This window comes from Harmonia axyridis, chromosome 3 (assembly GCF_914767665.1).
Source record: "Harmonia axyridis chromosome 3, icHarAxyr1.1, whole genome shotgun sequence".
Classification (NCBI taxonomy): domain Eukaryota; kingdom Metazoa; phylum Arthropoda; class Insecta; order Coleoptera; family Coccinellidae; genus Harmonia; species Harmonia axyridis.
The window spans coordinates 5,358,421-5,377,596 of record NC_059503.1 but is presented as its reverse complement, the minus strand read 5'-3'; the positions used below and the strand labels follow the sequence as shown (position 1 = coordinate 5,377,596).

At 33.4% G+C, this 19,176-nt stretch overlaps 1 protein-coding gene across 2 annotated transcripts; it reads right to left on the bottom strand.

The window, feature by feature from the left end:
* Positions 1-1,463: 1,463 nt before the first annotated feature.
* On the bottom strand, positions 1,464-19,110 carry LOC123674732 (adenomatous polyposis coli homolog). 2 transcript variants are annotated; one of them, XM_045609788.1, is made up of 30 exons: positions 18,917-19,109; positions 17,676-18,496; positions 17,032-17,480; positions 16,295-16,571; positions 14,772-14,896; positions 14,235-14,571; positions 13,896-14,092; positions 13,237-13,557; positions 12,243-12,413; positions 11,691-11,867; positions 11,098-11,292; positions 10,848-11,038; positions 10,468-10,588; positions 10,055-10,324; positions 9,918-9,976; positions 8,708-8,903; positions 8,591-8,628; positions 8,303-8,530; positions 7,938-8,151; positions 7,693-7,877; positions 7,386-7,640; positions 6,241-6,471; positions 5,938-6,142; positions 4,734-4,780; positions 4,521-4,677; positions 4,155-4,204; positions 3,850-4,096; positions 3,480-3,538; positions 3,207-3,414; positions 1,464-2,000 (listed from the first exon to the last, which is right to left on the bottom strand). In XM_045609788.1, exons 2-30 carry the CDS (start codon positions 18,393-18,395, stop codon positions 1,643-1,645), a joined length of 6,288 nt encoding a protein of 2,095 aa, XP_045465744.1. In that variant the 5' UTR covers positions 18,396-18,496; positions 18,917-19,109; the 3' UTR covers positions 1,464-1,642. The 2 variants fall into 2 exon arrangements, with proteins under 2 accessions (XP_045465744.1, XP_045465745.1); XM_045609789.1 differs by lacking the exons at positions 3,207-3,414; positions 3,480-3,538; positions 3,850-4,096; positions 4,155-4,204 and having other exon boundaries at positions 18,917-19,110.
* Positions 19,111-19,176: the final 66 nt, after the last annotated feature.

Here is a 19,176-nt window from a genome sequence, read left to right as displayed (position 1 = left end):
TGTATATGATACTACGTTTTCTCGTTCATTGATCCCAAAAAATCAGCCATCTACAATTCCAATTAATTAATGAATTCTGTATATACAAGGTGAGTCTTAAAGTTGTGAATTAAATTCAACCATAGGTTCTCATAAAATAAAATACTTCTTTCATTTACCATTTTGCCACATTCGACTCAGATAAGAAGTTATAAACATTTAATGGTTTCACGATGAGCTAATGCAATCCTGTACATTTGATGTTTACAACACCGAGATGACTCAAACAAAGTTCATAAAATTAGGAATCATCCTTTAAAAAAAAATGATAAATATTTGTAATGGAATATCTTTAAAACATCACATTTCAACTTTTATTATTTTTTTAAATATTTAATTGACTAAAAGGGAAAGATGAATATGGAGATTAAAAATTTAGTATTCCGTTGCCAATGCACGATTTGGCAACATAGACTAATGATCTCATGAATAGAGGAAGACATCAACACAGCTATAATTTGATCAGTTTACAGTAGAAACAAACGACATGTGTGTATTCTTTTGTGAATAAGTAAATAAAAAAAATTAATAGAAAGAAAAGAGCACAAACTGTATATCTGCCATATCATATTTCGCATTGAATTAGTTATACCATAGTATAAGGAATTATGGTTATACAAGCTATGTTACAAGGCGCTATTGTCACTTTGTGCTGGCGTAACGAAGCATTCATCCATTTGCGGACGCAGGCCGACAGACAGACACGAAAACAAACTTGTTCAGGATTGTCTGAAATCCATTTGCCCTACGAAAATTTTGAAATCACGGATAAAAATTTTGTTCATCCTAAGTGATAACAACGTTTCCTCTAAATGTGAAGCGCCATCTACCTAATGGAACAACAACGGTTGTCCAAATGTAGAGCGCCATCTATAGATAGAAAAACACAGCGTTCAGGGTGTAACAGGCGACCAAACTTAAGGATAGAAGATTATAAATTCAGTTATCGAGTTTAACTTCCTTTTTTCTTGAGGACCTTTAAAAAATGATCAAAATGGAAATTTCGACAACTAAATGGGTTAAATCTGTTCAATAGTTTCAAAGTTATAGCCATTTTCAAATATCGATTCAATCGAATTAAAACCTAGTAATCAGTTGAGGCTTGAGCAAATTGTCATTAGTATTTTTTAAATAGAAAATTTTGAAAAAAAAAGTGAAATTTCAGATATGATTCGCCATATTCTGATGAAATTTGGTGTCAGCTATAGGAAATCGAAAACATTAGTTATGTAGCTATCAAAAAAGAAAATGAGAAATTTACTATAGAAACATAAAACCTTTGAATTAAGAAGGTTATGGAATTTGTGTCACCTCATAAGCTTCAGTCAAAGCTTTCCTGGAATTTTTTTCTATTAATGTATTCATGAAAAAATACAAAATCTAGATCCACTGATCTAAATTTCAAATAAAAAAAAGTTTATACGAAATATAAAAATATCTTTATTTCCTATTATCAACAAAATCAACAACAATTAAAATACAAAATTTCAAAATATTTAGATATTTTTGGTTCTTTACTTTTGGAAAACATGAAAAATTAATATGTAATTTTGTTTGTAAATGAAACAATGTCAACATTTTAAAAATACATTTGGTTAATTTTTTATGAACTACTATTGGCATTTTGGGAACTAAGTCTCGATTCTGCTTCGGATATTAATTTGGCAGTGTACTTTTCAAGAGATTCCAACACAATCTGCGGATCTAACAATTTGACATCGATGTCAGCCAAACTTGCAAAACTCATTTCAGATTCCACTTGATCGTCAACAAGACCACAGCAGATTTCGTCTCTATAAAATGAAGAACATTTCCAATCAGTGCCATCAAATCCATTCTTCTCCTTGTCTGTTGTCTCTTCTTCGTCTGTCTTGTACATGTTTGGATGTTCGGAATCGTCCTTTGCGTCTGTCATCGTTGCTGGATATAGGGAACGCTCGAGATATTGTCTTTGCGTGTTCCTGTGAAATCGAATCATTTAAAAACTGGGACCTTGCTCAGCCTACGATATGTAGAAAAAGTGAGCAGTTCTTGCAAATTCTATGGTAGAAGCTGATAAATAAAAGAAAGAAATGATAAAGCAATACTACACTTTTTACAAAACAAAGATACAGAAACAAAACTACATTACACCATGATATTATACAGGGCAACCCATTTTAGAAGATCCACTGAAATAAATTCAAGGCTAAAATCTGAGAAAAAGTAATATTTCAAAAGAAATTTTTTTAGTCATTAGGGGAAATCGAACACAGACATTCAATGTGACCTTGAGTTTGATTTCGAGGTCATTTCAAGGTCGAATAGGGAAGTCACATTGCATTCTGCATTCGTTGTCCCTGAAGACTATGAAACTTCTATTTGAAACATTATTTTAGTGGATCTTTTAAAATGGGCCACCCTGTATATACTCTACAGTTGGATTCACCAAAATCAAAAGGTCAGAGGCACACTTACCCTACAAATTTGAGGTGGAGCTGGAAAATTAAAGCCACTAGCGAGAAATTTGGAAAATTCGGAAAAATTTGTTTACTCCCTTCCCAAAAATCGCCAAACTCAACAGCCAAATTTCAGCTCAATGTACTAAGAATTGCAATCTCTAGCTTATGGGGAAAAAGCGTTACATAGGCAGAAACAAACAAACATACATACATACAGACATAAACTTTAGTTCAGGTACCAATTAATAAAAACAATAGGCATAAGTTTCGAAAAAACAAAATGAAATGTTTACTTTTGAAGTATAACAATAAACACATTTCAATACATAATTTTGCTTCACAACAAATCAAAAATGATAGGATTCCTAAAAAGGACATTAATAACCTTTGGAGAAGTCAAGAATAACAAGTGTTCACAAATAAAATTGATGTCTCACTCATCAAGTTGCAAACAAAATTATAAGAAAAATTCAAAAATAATTATTTGTCACTATAATTCATTGAAACTTTTGGAAGGGGAAAATTTCAATAATAAATAAAATCGACGATTTATCTAAATACAAACTATTTATTAATTGCACTGTCATAATATGCATTCATTCCAGACATCAACATTTGGAAAAAATGTAGATTCTAACTGATTATTGCACAATAAGAATGAAATTCAATGAACTTAATGAAAATGAAATATATACATTCAGTCAAGCAGTAAACTTAAAAATTTACCTGACAACAGACGCAACATTTACGTTTTTTGACACGGTTATATCAGTCTTTTTCACATTTCTATCGATCAAATTTACATTAGGGAATTTCGGAGAAGGATTCTTGTCAAGGTCTTTCTTTTTCGGCCACCCCATCTGAATACATTCAGCCAAGGCTTTTTCTATTGTACTAGAAGGTGTATTTATGATTATTTTACTGTCCAAATCACCTAAAACCAAATTTCAAAATATTAATATTATTTTATTCATTTCGATATCTACTTCAATCACTTACCACCATGAACACTTGCAGGACCTTGCTTGTAATTATATGGAACCAAAGCTCTCGCAGATCTGAAATAATAAATCAAATATACTCCACAAAAATTAGGGATTAAAAAATGAGGCAAAAAGTTATTTTCTCAATATCCCTAATGAAAAAAAAAGTAGGACCCAAGATATGGGAGGTGCGGACAATATTTGAGCAACATATATTAGGAAAAACCTCAGAGTAATAAACTTGAAGGGGGCAAACGTCATTTTCACGGAACGAATATTGTCTCAGCACACTTCTTACGGTCCACTTCGATAAAAATTTTATAATAACTCAAAAAAATATTGAAATAAACTTCTATAATACATAAAAATATTACAAACTCACAAACCTGTTCACACCAGATTCTGACATTGAGCTCTTGTAGGTTGAATATCTGTCAGACCCTCTCACACAATTTAACCGATCGGAGTCGATACCATTCATGAAAACCAATCTTTCATCTAGATTTTGATTGGGACTGACAGGAGAAACATTCTTCAAATATTTCTGAATGTCATTTATTTTTTTAGATGGCATTCCTAGTTTGATACATTCTTCCACCAGTGCAGAGTACCTCGGCTCACAGGCGGTTGCGTCTAAAAAATTTAAAATTGGTTATGTTGAAGAGTTCCTAGGCTCAAACTGCTCCCTTACCTCTTCCGTTAGTATTCGAAGTAATGGATTTTGAAATCTCAGTTTTAGGACTGAAAAAAGCTTGTATCATTATACTGTACACCATTGTATGAAGACTACATAATAGGAAACCGCAGTTTCGCAAAGTTGGCGCTACCGTCGTATGATTAACGTAACCTCAAAATATCTTCGATTTTGTCTTGTGCGATACTTCGCACCTAACACCGAAAGGTATTATTGGGTAATAGTTTTATTATTAGTAATAGTTTTTTTTCATTCAGTTAATATCACAAATTTAAATTAAAATGCATTCCCATTAGATATGCTAAAGCCAAAATAAATATTGTCAATTGCACGATTGAAACTACTTAAATTCTCCATTCATACCTAATATATTGCGAACGTGGAATTTGTTTAGTCATACACCTCGAATATCCTGGATGCCTGCTGACATTGACATATAGTGATTCTTCTGGTTCTTCTTCTTCTTGTTTAATTTCGATACAGTCGGCCATATCTGCTATTATTTGAGGCACTCTTTCAACTGAAACAAAAGTCCATAAAACCTTGAACTACCTTAATAGAATATGCAAAAATTACCTTGAGTGTTAGGGGAGGTATTGTTCTTTGTAGACACCAACCTAGAACTGCAAATGAAATAAATAGTGTAAAGTTTTGTAGACAAAAAAAAAAGAGTTGAAGAATAGTTATTTATTATACAAGTGCAGAAGGCATTGATATTCTTCCAACATAATACCGAAATAAAAGCTATAGAGCTATAGAACTTTAAATTGCAATAAAACAACGATGGATTATTCAATTGACATGAATTTTATTTATCCGCAAGATAATTTTGTGGCATTACATTTTAAATATGATTTCTGGCATATGAACTCTGGCTGGCTCGGATGTAGTCCAATCTGGACGTCCAATTTTCGATGACTTTTTCCAATTTGTGGACGTATATCGGCAATAACACGGCAAATGTTGTCTTCCAAATGGTCAAGGGTTTGTGCCTTATCAGCATAGACCAATGACTTTACATAGCCCCACAGAAAGTAGTCTAGAGGTGTTAAATCACAAGATCTTGGAGGCCAATTCACAGGTCCAAAACGTGAAATTAGGCGGTCACCAAACGTGTCTTTCAATAAATCGATTGTGGCACGAGCAGTGTGACATAGTGCGCCGTCTTGTTGGAACCACAGCTCCTGGACATCATGGTTGTTCAATTCAAGAATGAAAAAGTTAGTAATCATGGCTCTATACCGATCACCATTGACTGTAACGTTCTGGCCATCATCGTTTTTGAAGAAGTACGGACCAATGATTCTACCAGCCCATAAAACGCACCAAACAGTCAGTTTTTCTGGATATAACGGTGTTTCGACATACACTTGACGATTAGCTTCACTCCAAATGCGGCAGTTTTATTTGTTGACGTAGCCATTCAACCAGAAGTGCGCTCCATCGCTAAACAAAATAAAATGGACGTAGTCCGCGATACGTATTCCGCACAGAACCATTATTTTCGAAATAAAATTGCACTATTTGCAAGCGTTGTTCAGGCGTGAGTCTATTCATGATGAATTGCTAAACCAAACTGAGAATAAATCACTTGAAAGCTGTTAAATCGGTAAATCTTGAACAATAATGCCAACTTAAAGTTATATACCTCGAAAAAAAACACCCGATATAACCATGACATCTGTGTGAAACTGAGATATTCCCCCACCATTTTGTTCAGCAAGGTATGGCAGAATGAACGGATTTTCCACAGAATTAGAGAGAAGAAATAATTACCTACCTAATTTGAGGAGATGTCCTGTCAGAATCCATCTTTGCTAAATTCGACTGGTCTTGCCCATAATTTTTGTCTGCAGTATTGTGTCCATTAAAAGTGTTCTTTCTCAGTGAACCATTTCTACTGAAATCTTCATTAGAAGAATAATAATTTTTCGATTTGGAAAAATACGTTGTACCCTTCGGTAAAGTAACGCTTCTGTTGGATTCTGAAATTTAAAACATCAACAATTATTATACGATTCTTCAACGAAATGATTTGATGTGAATAAATTACGAAAACTTTGCAATTAGACGTGGCTCGTACCAGAATATATTCTTTGGAGATTGTCTGTGCATCTAGTTGCTGAATTAGACCTGGAATTTGTTGAACACAACGATAAATTAGAGTTTAAAGTTTCTCTAGATAGTCCTTTGTTCTTAGGCATTCCTAATTGAATACACTCTTCTATTATAGCGGCAAAATCTTGGGGCTCGGATGAGCATTCACTTCTAGCTGAGTTTTTCTTGTCATGCAAAATTGGAGAATATGCTTTCTCTACAAAAACAAAATTATTATATCTCTTCAAGATTTTATCAAAGATGAATCGTTTCGACGGAAAGTATATCTTGTCGAAATAAACCATTTCACCAGAAATCACCTATACAGGGTGTTACCAAATGAATGAGTTTTTAGGTGGTGAAACATTGTCGAAATTTCAAGGGAGTTTTTCATGTGAATGAAAGCTCTCAGACCTTTCCTTGAAACGTTAGACATTTCCAAAAATGTGAAAGAATGTGGGGTTTTCCAATGAGAATTTAAAATGATTATGATAGCACCAGTGTATATTTCAGATAAAATTATCGTTCCGAAGATTTAATTCGATGGTGAGGAATATCAGTCACAAGGAACAGTTGTATACAATTTTGCTACACCAATTGTATGATCCATGCCGTTGTTTATAAATTGGTTTTTGTTTTAAGCCTGATGAAGGAGCTAAATGCTCAGAAACGTTGCCATTGAACAAATTGTATACAACTGTTCCTTGTGACTGATATTCCTCACCATCGAACCAGTGTATATTATTTATTGACTTTTCTGATGTCAGACAAATTTGACAAGAATACATGAACTACATTGAAGTAAAGAAAATTCACTCTCAAATTCGTCTACAATGAATAGTAAGTTGATTAACTGATCAGTATTCACAAATGAGCACTGATTTTGATAAAACAATTCGACAAATACTAAACGTTAATGAAGCGTGTATATTTGTATGATTAAATGACATAATCATACATTGTCATTGTATGACAAATGACATAAGAAATGTCAAAAAATAATACACAGTGTTGCCAATGAAACCAATTTAAATAGTATCATTATTATTGGAGAACCCTTTACAAGCGATTTTTGGTGAAACAATAATTGATAATAATGATTTAACATGTAAATTTCTGAAAAACACTCACCATTACTGGCATTACCCTTTGGACTGAGCGAATTCCGAAAGATCATGTATCTTTCAGTTGTGTTAGCATAAACAGCTTCATCTTCAGAATCTGCCATTCTATTACCTTCAACAACTTCATCTTTCGACTTCAACATATCCTGGGAACCCCTTCTGTCCAACGACCCACGAATTTCAATCAGTTTCCTAGCTGGAATGCCTAACTTGACCCAATCTTCAACAACCGGAGAAATATTTCCTTTAACTGCATCGAATGCTAATAAAACATTAAACATTAGGATGATATTCGAAAAATTTCAAGTAATTACCTCTTGTTGGTGAAGATTCATGCTTGGCCTTCAGTTCGGGAGATGACTGTTTCCTGACTGGCAAATCCAAATAGCTTTTAGTAGCCCCAACATTTGCATAAAATGATTGTTCGTAATCCTCCTCTTCCTGTGTTGTACCCGAACTGAATTGATTACATTCTTTTTTAGGAACGATTGCATCAAACCTGCAATCAAGATATACTCATTTAAATTATTCTCATATTCTAAATTCAAAAGAAATTTACCCTGTTTTAACTTCAATTTCCTTTAGCTCCTTTGGCATATTAGGTTTTTTGGTTATACCCTCACAGTTGATGTTCTTTTCTAGAGCGCTGTGTATAACTAGATCCCTCTTCATTTGAGAGCATGCTGTGGTGAAATCTTCGTTTGATCCACAATAATTCCGTGCAGTTGCATGATGTGAAGAAGATTTTGGTAAAGAGGCACTTTTATTGTTTTCTAAAAAAAAAATTGTATCAATACCGGTATTAGAACGAAAGATATAATGCAAGCAGAATATCGAAAAAGACGTCGCTATTCCTGATACAAAATTTGAGCCATAACAGTTAGAGAGAAATCTACCCCAGGTAAGCTGAATATGTTTACTTACCGCTAGAAATTTTAGATAAATATTCTGGCCATCTTTTCACATACTGATTAACCAGATATGGTGAAGGAGTGGGACTCAGTGTGTTATCGGAGGATTCCTTCCTTTTGGGCATTCCCAATTGAATACATTCTTCAATTATTGCAGCAAAATCCGTATTTCTAGGCAAATTAGAGGGAGACTCAGGTTTTGATGTTAATATGCTCTGTACGGAAACGTTCTTCGGAATAACTGTGAAAAATTAGAACCAATTATTAATACCGTATAACACAATTCGATGAGATAACTCACCTTGGCTTGCCTTTGAAAAACAAGTTTCGGGAACATATCTGAAATTGAAGATAATAAATGAAATACAGTAATCAGAAAAACATGCCAATAAAGAAAATAAAGGTATATAATACATACCTATTAGGTTGGGAATTCAAAGTTTCCTGTTTTGTCACGTTAATGTTGCTGAATTCTGTAATTGGATCAGATACTTTGGATTTGTTGCTTTCCCTTTTAGAAAGAACAATAATTTCTTTGGGTCCATAAGATTCATTGAAAACTAGCCTATCTAGATTCGAATGGATATCTCTTTTTGCCGTTTCGCCAAGATTGGCTGAAAAATTTCAAAATTAATGACGAAAATATTAGCCACACTAAGTACAGAGATATAAATAATACTAATAATAAACTTTATTTAGTTCTGACCCTGAAACAATATAAAAATCTGAACACAGGACCAATTCATACGAAGTAAAGGATTTTCCAATTTTGGGCAGTTGTCACTTTTGAAACTGTCATCTTTTGACATTTGACGAGTAAAAACTTCTAAATATTACTAAAATTCGAACGATACACGCTTAAACAACGCATTGAAGTTGTTAAAATCCACTACACTGTTCGAAAACATAAAACACTTTTGGATCGTCGTGAAGCACCTGTTTGGCTTGCAATAGTAAAACAGGTGGAAAAATTTGAGCTGTTCAGACAAGTTAGTGATGTGAAGAATCGAAACCGTACTCAAGAACAACTGAAAATATTGCTTCTGTGGCCTGTAGTATTTATGAAAGTTCAGATTTGTCGATTCGTCGTCCATCTTGAAAATTAGGCATTCGCCAAACGACATTACATCGTATTTTGCATTAAGACTTAGTTCTTCAAGTTTATTTTAAACAAGACGGTGCAACGAGCAACGAAACAATCGCAATTTTACAAGAAAAGTTACCTGGTCTTTTTTAACATCAAAATGAAGCCTCTTATTGGAAAATCCTTTATAAAAATGAATAAAAACTAAAACACTTGCAAAACATAATAACAGAACAAATACACAAATAATTATGTAAAGTTTTCATCTCTTCAGGAACTCTTTTTAGGTTATGGCACATTTTTTCGCAGTTTCTTTGATCTAAAATTTCTTTTTGTATAGTGTTGTATGCAGATATACTTTTATTGATGATCAAGTAACTAAAATTCGGTTCATTGAAACTATTGTATAAGATTACCGACAAAGAAATGATAAGTCAAAAAAAATTCAACACTAGGAGTGAAAACTTGCATTCACCAGGATGGTCATGACCTACTTAATAATGTTTTTCATATGATATCAATATTTTCAAATAATAATACTCACTTTTCAGCATATTATCATCAGACTTGAAAACTTTTCTTCGCTCTTTACCAAGAGAAAGTCTGAAATAAATATTTGTGAAAACATTAGTTGAATTCATAAATGTTTAAACTTTGTCAATAACAAAATTCTCTTTTTACCTATTGAGTGAATTAGACTCGAAGTTAGTTGTTCCGATTCTAGTTGACAAGTCCTGGGTAAATTCGCCTGTCTTTCGTCCCCCCAGTTGTTGATAGCTAGATTTTGAATGATCACTATTATCTCCGATATATCCATTTGAACTACTGCTTATCTTTCGTTCCAATTCAATACATTCTTTGAATGCAGCTCTAGGATTTTTAGCGATAATCTTTTGTGAAATATTGCATTGGTCCTTAGTCGATTCGATCGTCTTCTCGGAAAGAACAGTTCTGTTGGGTGTTATGGTAAAAAAAAAAAAATTATAACTCGTCCAAATTCAAAATGAGCAAATTAATTTAAATAAACCAACATTTTCAATGTATGATTAGATTTTGTTCGTATGAAACTGGAATTTCAAAAGTAAACATCATACCTTAATTCTGGTGAACAATTTTGAGAAGCGGCCTTTTCTGGTGTGTTCTTCTTTTTAGGCATGCCTAACTGGATACATTCCTCCACCAATGCAGCAAAATTTGCTGGCTTACCACCGTCATCTAAGATTACAAAAATACATTCTTACTATATGTAGCAAAGTGTTTGAGGTTAGAATTCAATGTTGTTTCAAATGCCCTAAGTTTCCAATGACTTTTCTATAGGGAAAATGAATCGTTTCAAATAAGGAGTACATTTTATTAAAGAAACACAGAGGAACGAACATACAAATAACACAAGTGTTTACTTAAAATTGACGTAATCGTAAGTTCGCAAAATTCAGTTAATTTAATTTATTTTAAAAAATAAAATAACACTTACCATTTCCGTTGATCTTGTTGTTTGATTCATTCATTGCAGATGAGTTTTGTTCATCTAGCTCTTCGAAAATCACCGAATGCTCAGAATCTGAAGGCTCCGGTGTGTCTAATTTCTCTCTGACAGGTATATTATACTTCTCGTGTAAGTATTTTTCGGATGATTCGTCTGTTAAAGTTAGTCCAGACAATAATCTAAAATAGTGAAATTCAATTATTTGTGCCTATAAAAAATTAGTTGATTTTGCTCTTACTTGATGGTAGAGTTCATTTCCTTTGTGAATTCTCTAGATTGGGACACGTCATTAAGAAAGATTGGTTCCTTAGTGACCTCCGGACTAACTTGGTGCTTCAATTTGGTCATTCCTAGCAAAGACTTTTCAGTTTTGGAACGATCTTCTTCTTTGAAATTCAATTTCCACTTCCACTTCCATCTCTTTGATTTACTCCTGTGGAACATATGAATAACATAAGATAAACATTAAGGAAAAGCACTGACATAAAGTCAGGAACATTTCCTCAGATATTTGGTTTCATTATTCGTTAAAAAGCTACATATATTATCTAAAACGGTTGTAAAAAGGTACATAGAAGGATTAGAAGGACAATTTAACATGGTTATAATGGCAGCAGTGTATTATTTTTTGACATTTCTTGTGTCATTTGTGTTCAGTAGGTTATGTTAAGTTTAATCATGGAAAAATCCACGCTTCAACAACATTTATAAATGGTCAATTTTAATCAATTCATAGAGTTCATGAAACAGACAAAAGTAAAACTCACTTCAAAGTTAGGTTAGCTAGGTTCACTTCAACATGAAATTTTGAAATCATCACAATATAAATACCTTGTATCAAGTTCATTCGGATTAGGTTCTTCTTCCTCCAAGAAATTTGATATTCTATTCTGCTGATCATCTATAACACTATCGTAAACCAGGTCTTGTGTTATATCTTGAGGTGCTCTGAACGATTCTTTCTCTTTAGAACCAAACTTCCATTTCCACCACTTCTTTTTTTTAAAACTGTTAATAAGAACAATACAAGATAGTCAATATTGCTGTGTAGTAAGTTTCAAGTTGAAAATTTCAAATAAACCAAGTCAAAGCAAGGGGTCATCATAAAAAATGAATACTTTTTATCATGGGAATAAACAAAAAAGAATCTCAATAGAAAATATCACAGACATAATGATTACTTCAAATGGATAGAAAACACCAATTCTATGAGACTAGATTGAAATATACAAAGTGATTCAGAATAATAGTCATTTTTTCATCACATATTAAAACCAAGATGCTTTTGTTATTAAGATACAGGGTGTAGAAATTTTCTGAAATTATTTACTAACAATTTTGAGCTGAAATTAAAATTAGTAACAATTTTTTCTAGTTTCTTACCTAGCGTCCAAGTTTCCTATATTATTTTTATCAACTCTACTCCTTCTTCCTTGATCAAATTCTTCATTATTTGATGAATGTTTGTCTGTCTGTGTGCTCTCACTACTTTCGCTTTGATGACCATCTTCAGAACCAAACTGCCACTTCCATTTCCACTTACGTTTCTTCATGCTTGAAAAGAATTTTGCTTACTAATTTACATAAAAGTTATATGAAATCTAGTCACCACATTTCAAAAAATACATATATTCAGTAGACAAAACTTTCACAGCTAAATTCATATTATAGTAGGCCTATTTCATGTCTATTTCCGAGCTTTTGACAGTCCATGCTCAAAATATCATACAACCTAACTATTCCCCCTTAAATGTCAAAATGCAGGTTGACCAACACAATTTTTATCTGTTGACATAACTCAAATTAGGATGAAAGCTGTCTATAATAATGCCTTTTCTGATTACACTTCATGTTTTGTTGCTTGTATAGAGAATATCTGATCTCTCAAATAATTTTTTAAACTAAAAAATAACTTCAAAGTTTGCAGCTCTGTAATAAGCACTGAAACAAGCGACAAATAAGCATGGTATGATTGTACAGAAATTGTCAGAAATCAGCCCAGAAAAAGACATGAAAGCAAGCGTAAAAAGCCTAGTCTAATACGAAGTAAACACTGTTAGGTCAATGAAAATATTATCAGAGCTTTAGAGGAAAAATTGTTAGCGAATTTTCTGCCAAAAATTCAACACATCCACATGGTTTTTTGTAAAACCACTCTACTCCCACGACATGACTCTGGGTGACTTCTTTTCTTCCCAAAACCCAAATTATCAAATAGGCACTCTTTTGCAGTCGATATAAGTAAAAAAAAGGAGAATTAATGTTTCTATGATTGGACCAACCGATAACGTAAGTGAATTACTTCAAAAGCGAAATGTTATATAACAAATTCGTATGAATAACGTCAAATTATTCGTGAACAAGGCAAAATCCTCACCTATTACACCTAGAATCATCAGATTTCAGTTCGAACGATTTGGTAATTTCATTCGGACCATTTATATTCTCTACTCTGTTTATAACAGCATCACTCGATGTTTCATCTGAATTTGCTACGACTTTTTCTGTTTCTTGATTTTTTACGGAAGGAGTCGAAGACGCTGAAATACTTCTAACTTCTTGGTTGTCAACGCCATCTACCGAGTCCTCTGCGGTTTGTTCAGACACACTCACCACAGAGCTTTCTTCAGCTTGAACAGGAGGTTGAGAAGTTTCCGTTGAAAAACTATGTTGATGGGTCAATGGGTCAGTCTTGCATCTGTAAAAACCGGTATTACAGAATCTTAATGAATCAGATTTCAGGGTCATCGCAGAGGTCGTTTGAGATGATTTCTCAAATTATAAGCAGCTAGGATTTCCATTGGATTTGAATTAATTAAAAAACAGACAAGAGCCAAACTCACTTTAAGGTTAGGTCAAGTATAGTATACTTGACTTTGCACTTGTACGTTTTGAAATTGAGAGAAAGGAGAATATTTGATACATGCGAATTGAAACTGGTTTATTAACTGTCAATCTTGTTGAAAACTTGCTGTAAAATGAAATTTAAAACAATAGTTCAAACTTTCAACACAATCCAAACATATTCTTACTTACTCTAGTATTCCAGAAGCTGTTTCACTATCAAAAGTCAAACAACTAAGACTAGACCTCAAGGAAAATTGTACAGGACTATCTTCCACTGCATATTGACAAAATTCATCTCTAGATGACAAGTACGGTGGTAAATCTCCAGGGTATGCGTTGGAGTTCGATTTACTGATCGATTCTCTTCTTACCCATACTTCTTCCATCTGAAAATCACAAAAAATTTACGAAAAGTGCAGGGAAAATCGCCTGGAGGATGCATAACGCTTTTTCCTTACGTGACGATTTTCATACCGTAAACCGCGTTAAGGAGCTTCCAATTTACGAAATTCTTCGTTGAATACTCACCTCCTGCCTAGAACTAGATGCCTCCAACTGTTTCTCGTCCAAATTATTCTTACGTCCTCCAGAGGACTGACTGCTGTTTTCCGATAAGTAAGCCCTGTTGGTAGTGGGTTCTTCGTCCAATATAGAAAGATTACTCAGACTCAATTCGGAAATGGATCCGTTGCGACTCAATACAGCAGGTGTATCTTCAGTATTATAAACACGGGTTGTATTATCATCAGCTGAAGAAGGGGGCAACGCTCTTGGAGAAAATGATGACATTCCCGGGTTGTACACTGAGCTTTTGGAATCTTGGAAGTTAGGTTGGAATTGTGCACTTCCGGACACTTGGAAACATCTGTTGATTTTTTTTTTATTATTATTATTACTAGCGTACCTATTGCTTGTTGCTGTGATTGAAGAAGAAATTCAAAAAATCTCTTTATGATAAAATAAAATTTGTTTTCAATTTTATTGAAATATTTTTCAATCCAAAAAAAAATTGTTTTAGATTTCATGGTAAACTCTTTCAGTTCCTAAGCATCAATGATAGTTTACCTGTTCTGGATATTCTCCCTTGTACTATGAAATGCAGCTCCATCTGTTTCTGTATCTTTGTCTACTGTATGTTTATCTTGTTCACGAGTTCTACTCCTATTGACAGAATTCTGATTTGGTTCAACCTTAAATATGTAAAATAGCCATCAGCAAAAGTTCTATGCAATGATACTAATGTTGTATAGTATTGGATAAGATATTTTTATTTTATTATTGTAATTATTTATAGGGTGTTTTTTTCGAGGTATATAACTTTAAGTTGGCATTACTGTTCAAGATGGTGACCGATTAGCTGTCAAGTGATTTATTCTCAGTTTGGTTTGGCAATTCATCATGAATAGACTTACGCCTGAACAACGCTTGCAAATAGTGCAATTTTATTTCGAAAATAATGGTTCTGTGCGGAATACGTATCGCGCACTACGTCTATTTTATCGTTTAGCGATGAAGCGCACTTCTGGCTACGTCAACAAACAAAACTGCCGCATTTGGAGTGAAGCTAATCCTGAAGTGTATGTCGAAATCCAGAAAAACTGACTGGTGCGCTTTATGGGCTGGTGGAATCATTGGTCCGTACTTCTTCAAATACGATGATGGCCAGAACGTTACAGTCAATGGTGATCGGTATAGAGCCATGATAACTAACAACCATGATGTCCAGGAGCTGTGGTTCCAACAAGACGGCGCAACATGTCTCACAGCTAGTGCCACAATCGATTTATTGAAAGACACGTTTGGTGGCCGCCTAATTTCACGTTTTGGACCTGTGAATTGGCCTCCAAGATCTTGTGATTTAACACCACTAGACTACTTTCTGTGGGGCTATGTAAAGTCATTGGTCTATGCAGTTAAGCCACAAACCTTTGACTATTTAGAAGACAACATTCGCCGTGTTATTGCCGATATACGGCCACAAATGTTGGAAAAAGTCATCGAAAATTGGACGTCCAGATTGGACTACATCCGAGCCAGCCGTGGCGGTCATATGCCAGAAATCATATTTAAAATGTAATGCCACAAGATTATCTTGCAGATAAATACAATTCATGTCAATCGAATAATCCATCGTTGTTTTATTGCAATTTGAAGTTCTATAGCTCTAAAAAAAAACACCCTTTATATAGGATAGGTATTGTGTAGGACAACACCGTCCAAATGATTATTAGCGCTATCTAAGAAGAATAGAGATACTATTCTGAAATGTATACCTACAAAGCAACCTCATTAGAGAATTCTATGAACTACCTAAGAAATACAGTATGAAATAATTCAAGTTCTCTCATTGAACTTGTTAATGTACTCGGACAGTTTCCGTCGACCGCCACGTTTCGACAACTTCATTTAACCAATCGGAATTCTAGCAATGGCTTAGCTCCACCCAGCTACGGAGTTGCTAGAATTGCGATTGATTAAATAAAGTCACGTAAAGTCGTGTAAAGGTAGAAACCGTTAAATTGTCTTACTGGTAATTCCCTCAGTAGTCACCTGACTAAATTATAACCTTTTTACAATGCAATATCTACCTGCAACTGAGGTTCATCATTATCGTCAATCGTTAGACTGCTCAAACTGGTAGCTACTGAGAATTGGGCTGGTGTATTCTCCTCTTTGAACTTTGTGACGTCGTCTTCGAATATGCTTGATTTTGTGGGCAAAGATCTTCGCGCCAAAGACTTGTCACCAGATGGTCTACTTATAATACCGAAATCGGATGATTTCCTTTGTTTTGGACTTGGTGGAACCGTCTGTGTTGGAGAATCAGGAATTTCACTCGGTGAAATGATACCACTAGTTAAACGACTGCAATATAATGAAATATTATTAAAAATAAGTTTAAGTCCTGATGAAACAGAAGGAATCAAACAAAATCGCAACTCACAATTATCTCTGATATGGGGCGAGTCTAATATATACATAAATTTCTTTCATCAAATAGAACACTTTTTTCATTTACGTTTTTTCTAAATTCGATTCAGGTAAAAAAATACAAGCTGTTAAAGTTCTAAGTTTTTCCTTTGTAGCTTTAAGATTCAGAACTAAATAAGTTTCAGTGTGAAGTTTTTTATATCTATATTTTTTCATGATTAATTATTTTGTGAGAGTAATCTAGGTTTAAATTTAATGTTTTTTTGTTCAAATTGAGTTGAATCGATAATATCGCTAGACTATTTCGAATAGTCTGGATTTCTCAATTTCTCATTCAAAATGAAACTTCTTATGGGAAAACCCTATAATAAGAACAAGAGCGTAAAAAGATTACCTAAAATCGGAAATCACGGAGCTCCGATCATCATGCATAGATTGTTCTATGCTGTCTATAGATCCCATAGAACTAGATCGTGAAAACATCAATGGCGTCTCTTCACAATAGTTGACAATATTCTCGAATTTCACCATTTTAACTTCGCTGCCAGGTAATTTATGTTGCATTTTGTCGCTTTTTGGAGTTTCCTGTTGATTTTCGCACTTATGTTTGTCCTCTGATAATTTCTCTTCCCCTGATCCGGCAGCAGCTGAATTAAGTGATCCAAAACTGCTGACCCTCGAGAAATACCCTGGAGTACCCTCCTCGCAATAATTCATTGGTTTCTCTGGGGAAATTAGGCCCGAGTTGAACTCTGTTTTCATTTTTGGCGTTTGAGGTTGGTCATCTGTCACTATAATCTCTTCTTCAGGAATTTTATCATTTGTATCACTTCCTGTAATGTCCTGGAAAACGAAATGAGAATCTGAATAGAAAACTGAAGTTTGTAATAAAGGAATTGATACACAAACAAAACTGAAGCATTTCGAAGAATATTCTAACAAGAAAATATGAAGAAGAAAACCTTTTTTGTTGCAGTTGAAAATATTCTGAACAAATACCGATATATTTCATTGCTATGCTATAATATGAATAAATACCTGTTGAATTTTCGCTTTATCATCTTGAATGTCCATACCCTCACCAGTAGTTTTCTCGCTTATTCTCAAATCGGACATAGATGTAGAGGTGGAAAAGTTGAAAGGGGTTTCATAAGGAGTACCTTCAGTACAGTAAGTTTTAACTGTATCTCCCACAAATTCAGTTGTAGCTGCTTTTTCTTTATTATTGCAAACTTCAGAATCAGAATCAGAATCATTTTCAGCATATCTCAATGAATAGTCAGTAGGTTGATCTAAATCAGTTTCTGCATACATTGAATAGTTTCCATTGTTACTTTTGGATTTTTTTCCTTTGTAGTTGTTATTAGAACCAATTTTCTGTCCATTATTATTTAATGGTTTAGTTTCTGAGTATCGGCAACTGAAATCGAATGGTTCCTCCGAGGATTCTTGCCCATCTTCATAACTATCTGAATAAGTATTTCGAACAGAAATACAAGAATGGGCATTTATGGGTTTGGGGGGATTTATATAGGATATAGAAGAGGGCCCGCAACCTTTGTTTATTTTAGACCTCTTACTGTTACTGAAATTTGGGATATTCTTGATGATTGAGTTAGTAAACGGACCTGTTTGAATAATTTGAGGATTGTCAATTCTTTTCTTAGATAAATCAAGAGGTAAATCTGTTTCAGACGAATTCAAATTGGTGTTTTTCAACTTTACAGAAGGTAAACTCAAGTCTAAAGGTTCATCCATATTTTATAAATTTTGAATGGATTCCAATCAATTATTCTTCACCTTCTCTTTCTTTTTGAAATAGTTTCCAAATACATTTATTTTAATTATTTCATTTTGCTCTGAAAATAAAAACACATCAGAATTAATTATAAGCATGGGCAATACATGATTATTACTTTCTTTTTTACTACTGTATCATATATACAAATAGAGCATAATTTAAAAGTACTGGTAGCACAGGTTTTTTATGGAACAATGTCTGTAATGGATTTCTATATGATAGTTCAAGATATTATTTATTTATATAATTACTTTAAGATTATACTATAATTCTGCATTTAATAATTCAGGAAACGTTCTTGAAATGCAAGTGATATCATTCAAAATCATAACCAAAAATTGTATGTAAATATTAATTTCATTAATGTAACCACTATTCATACCAGATTTTTGAAATAAGTGAGTCAACTAGACATGTCTACATCAAAATAAAATAAATATATTTTAATCATAACTGAAAGATGGAAGTTTTTACTCACGATTCAAAAGCAACATCTATCAGAAAATCACCAAGTAATTATTTCAATACATTTGATATTAATATGTATTGCATTGATGATTCCTCCCTTTTTTATTATAAGTAATGACTTGGTTTTTTATATTGAATTGCACTTTGTTTTGTTTACATCATGATCTAGTTTAAACCAAAATGTAAAGAAGTCTGTAGCAAAGAATGCAACTTTTTCTATGAGCATGTGATTCTCATTTGTCAATGTCATGTGAACACAACATGATATCT

Coding starts and splice junctions, on each gene's coding strand:
- LOC123674732 (XM_045609788.1), bottom strand. CDS start 18,395: ATGGATGAACCTTTAGACTTGAGTTTACCTTCTGTAAAGTTGAAAAAC. Junction 16,572..17,031: donor TCCGTGATTTCCGATTTTAG/GTAATCTTTTTA, acceptor ATTATATTGCAG/TCGTTTAACTAGTGGTATCA. Junction 8,629..8,707: donor TTGAATTCCCAACCTAATAG/GTATGTATTATA, acceptor CTTCAATTTCAG/ATATGTTCCCGAAACTTGTT.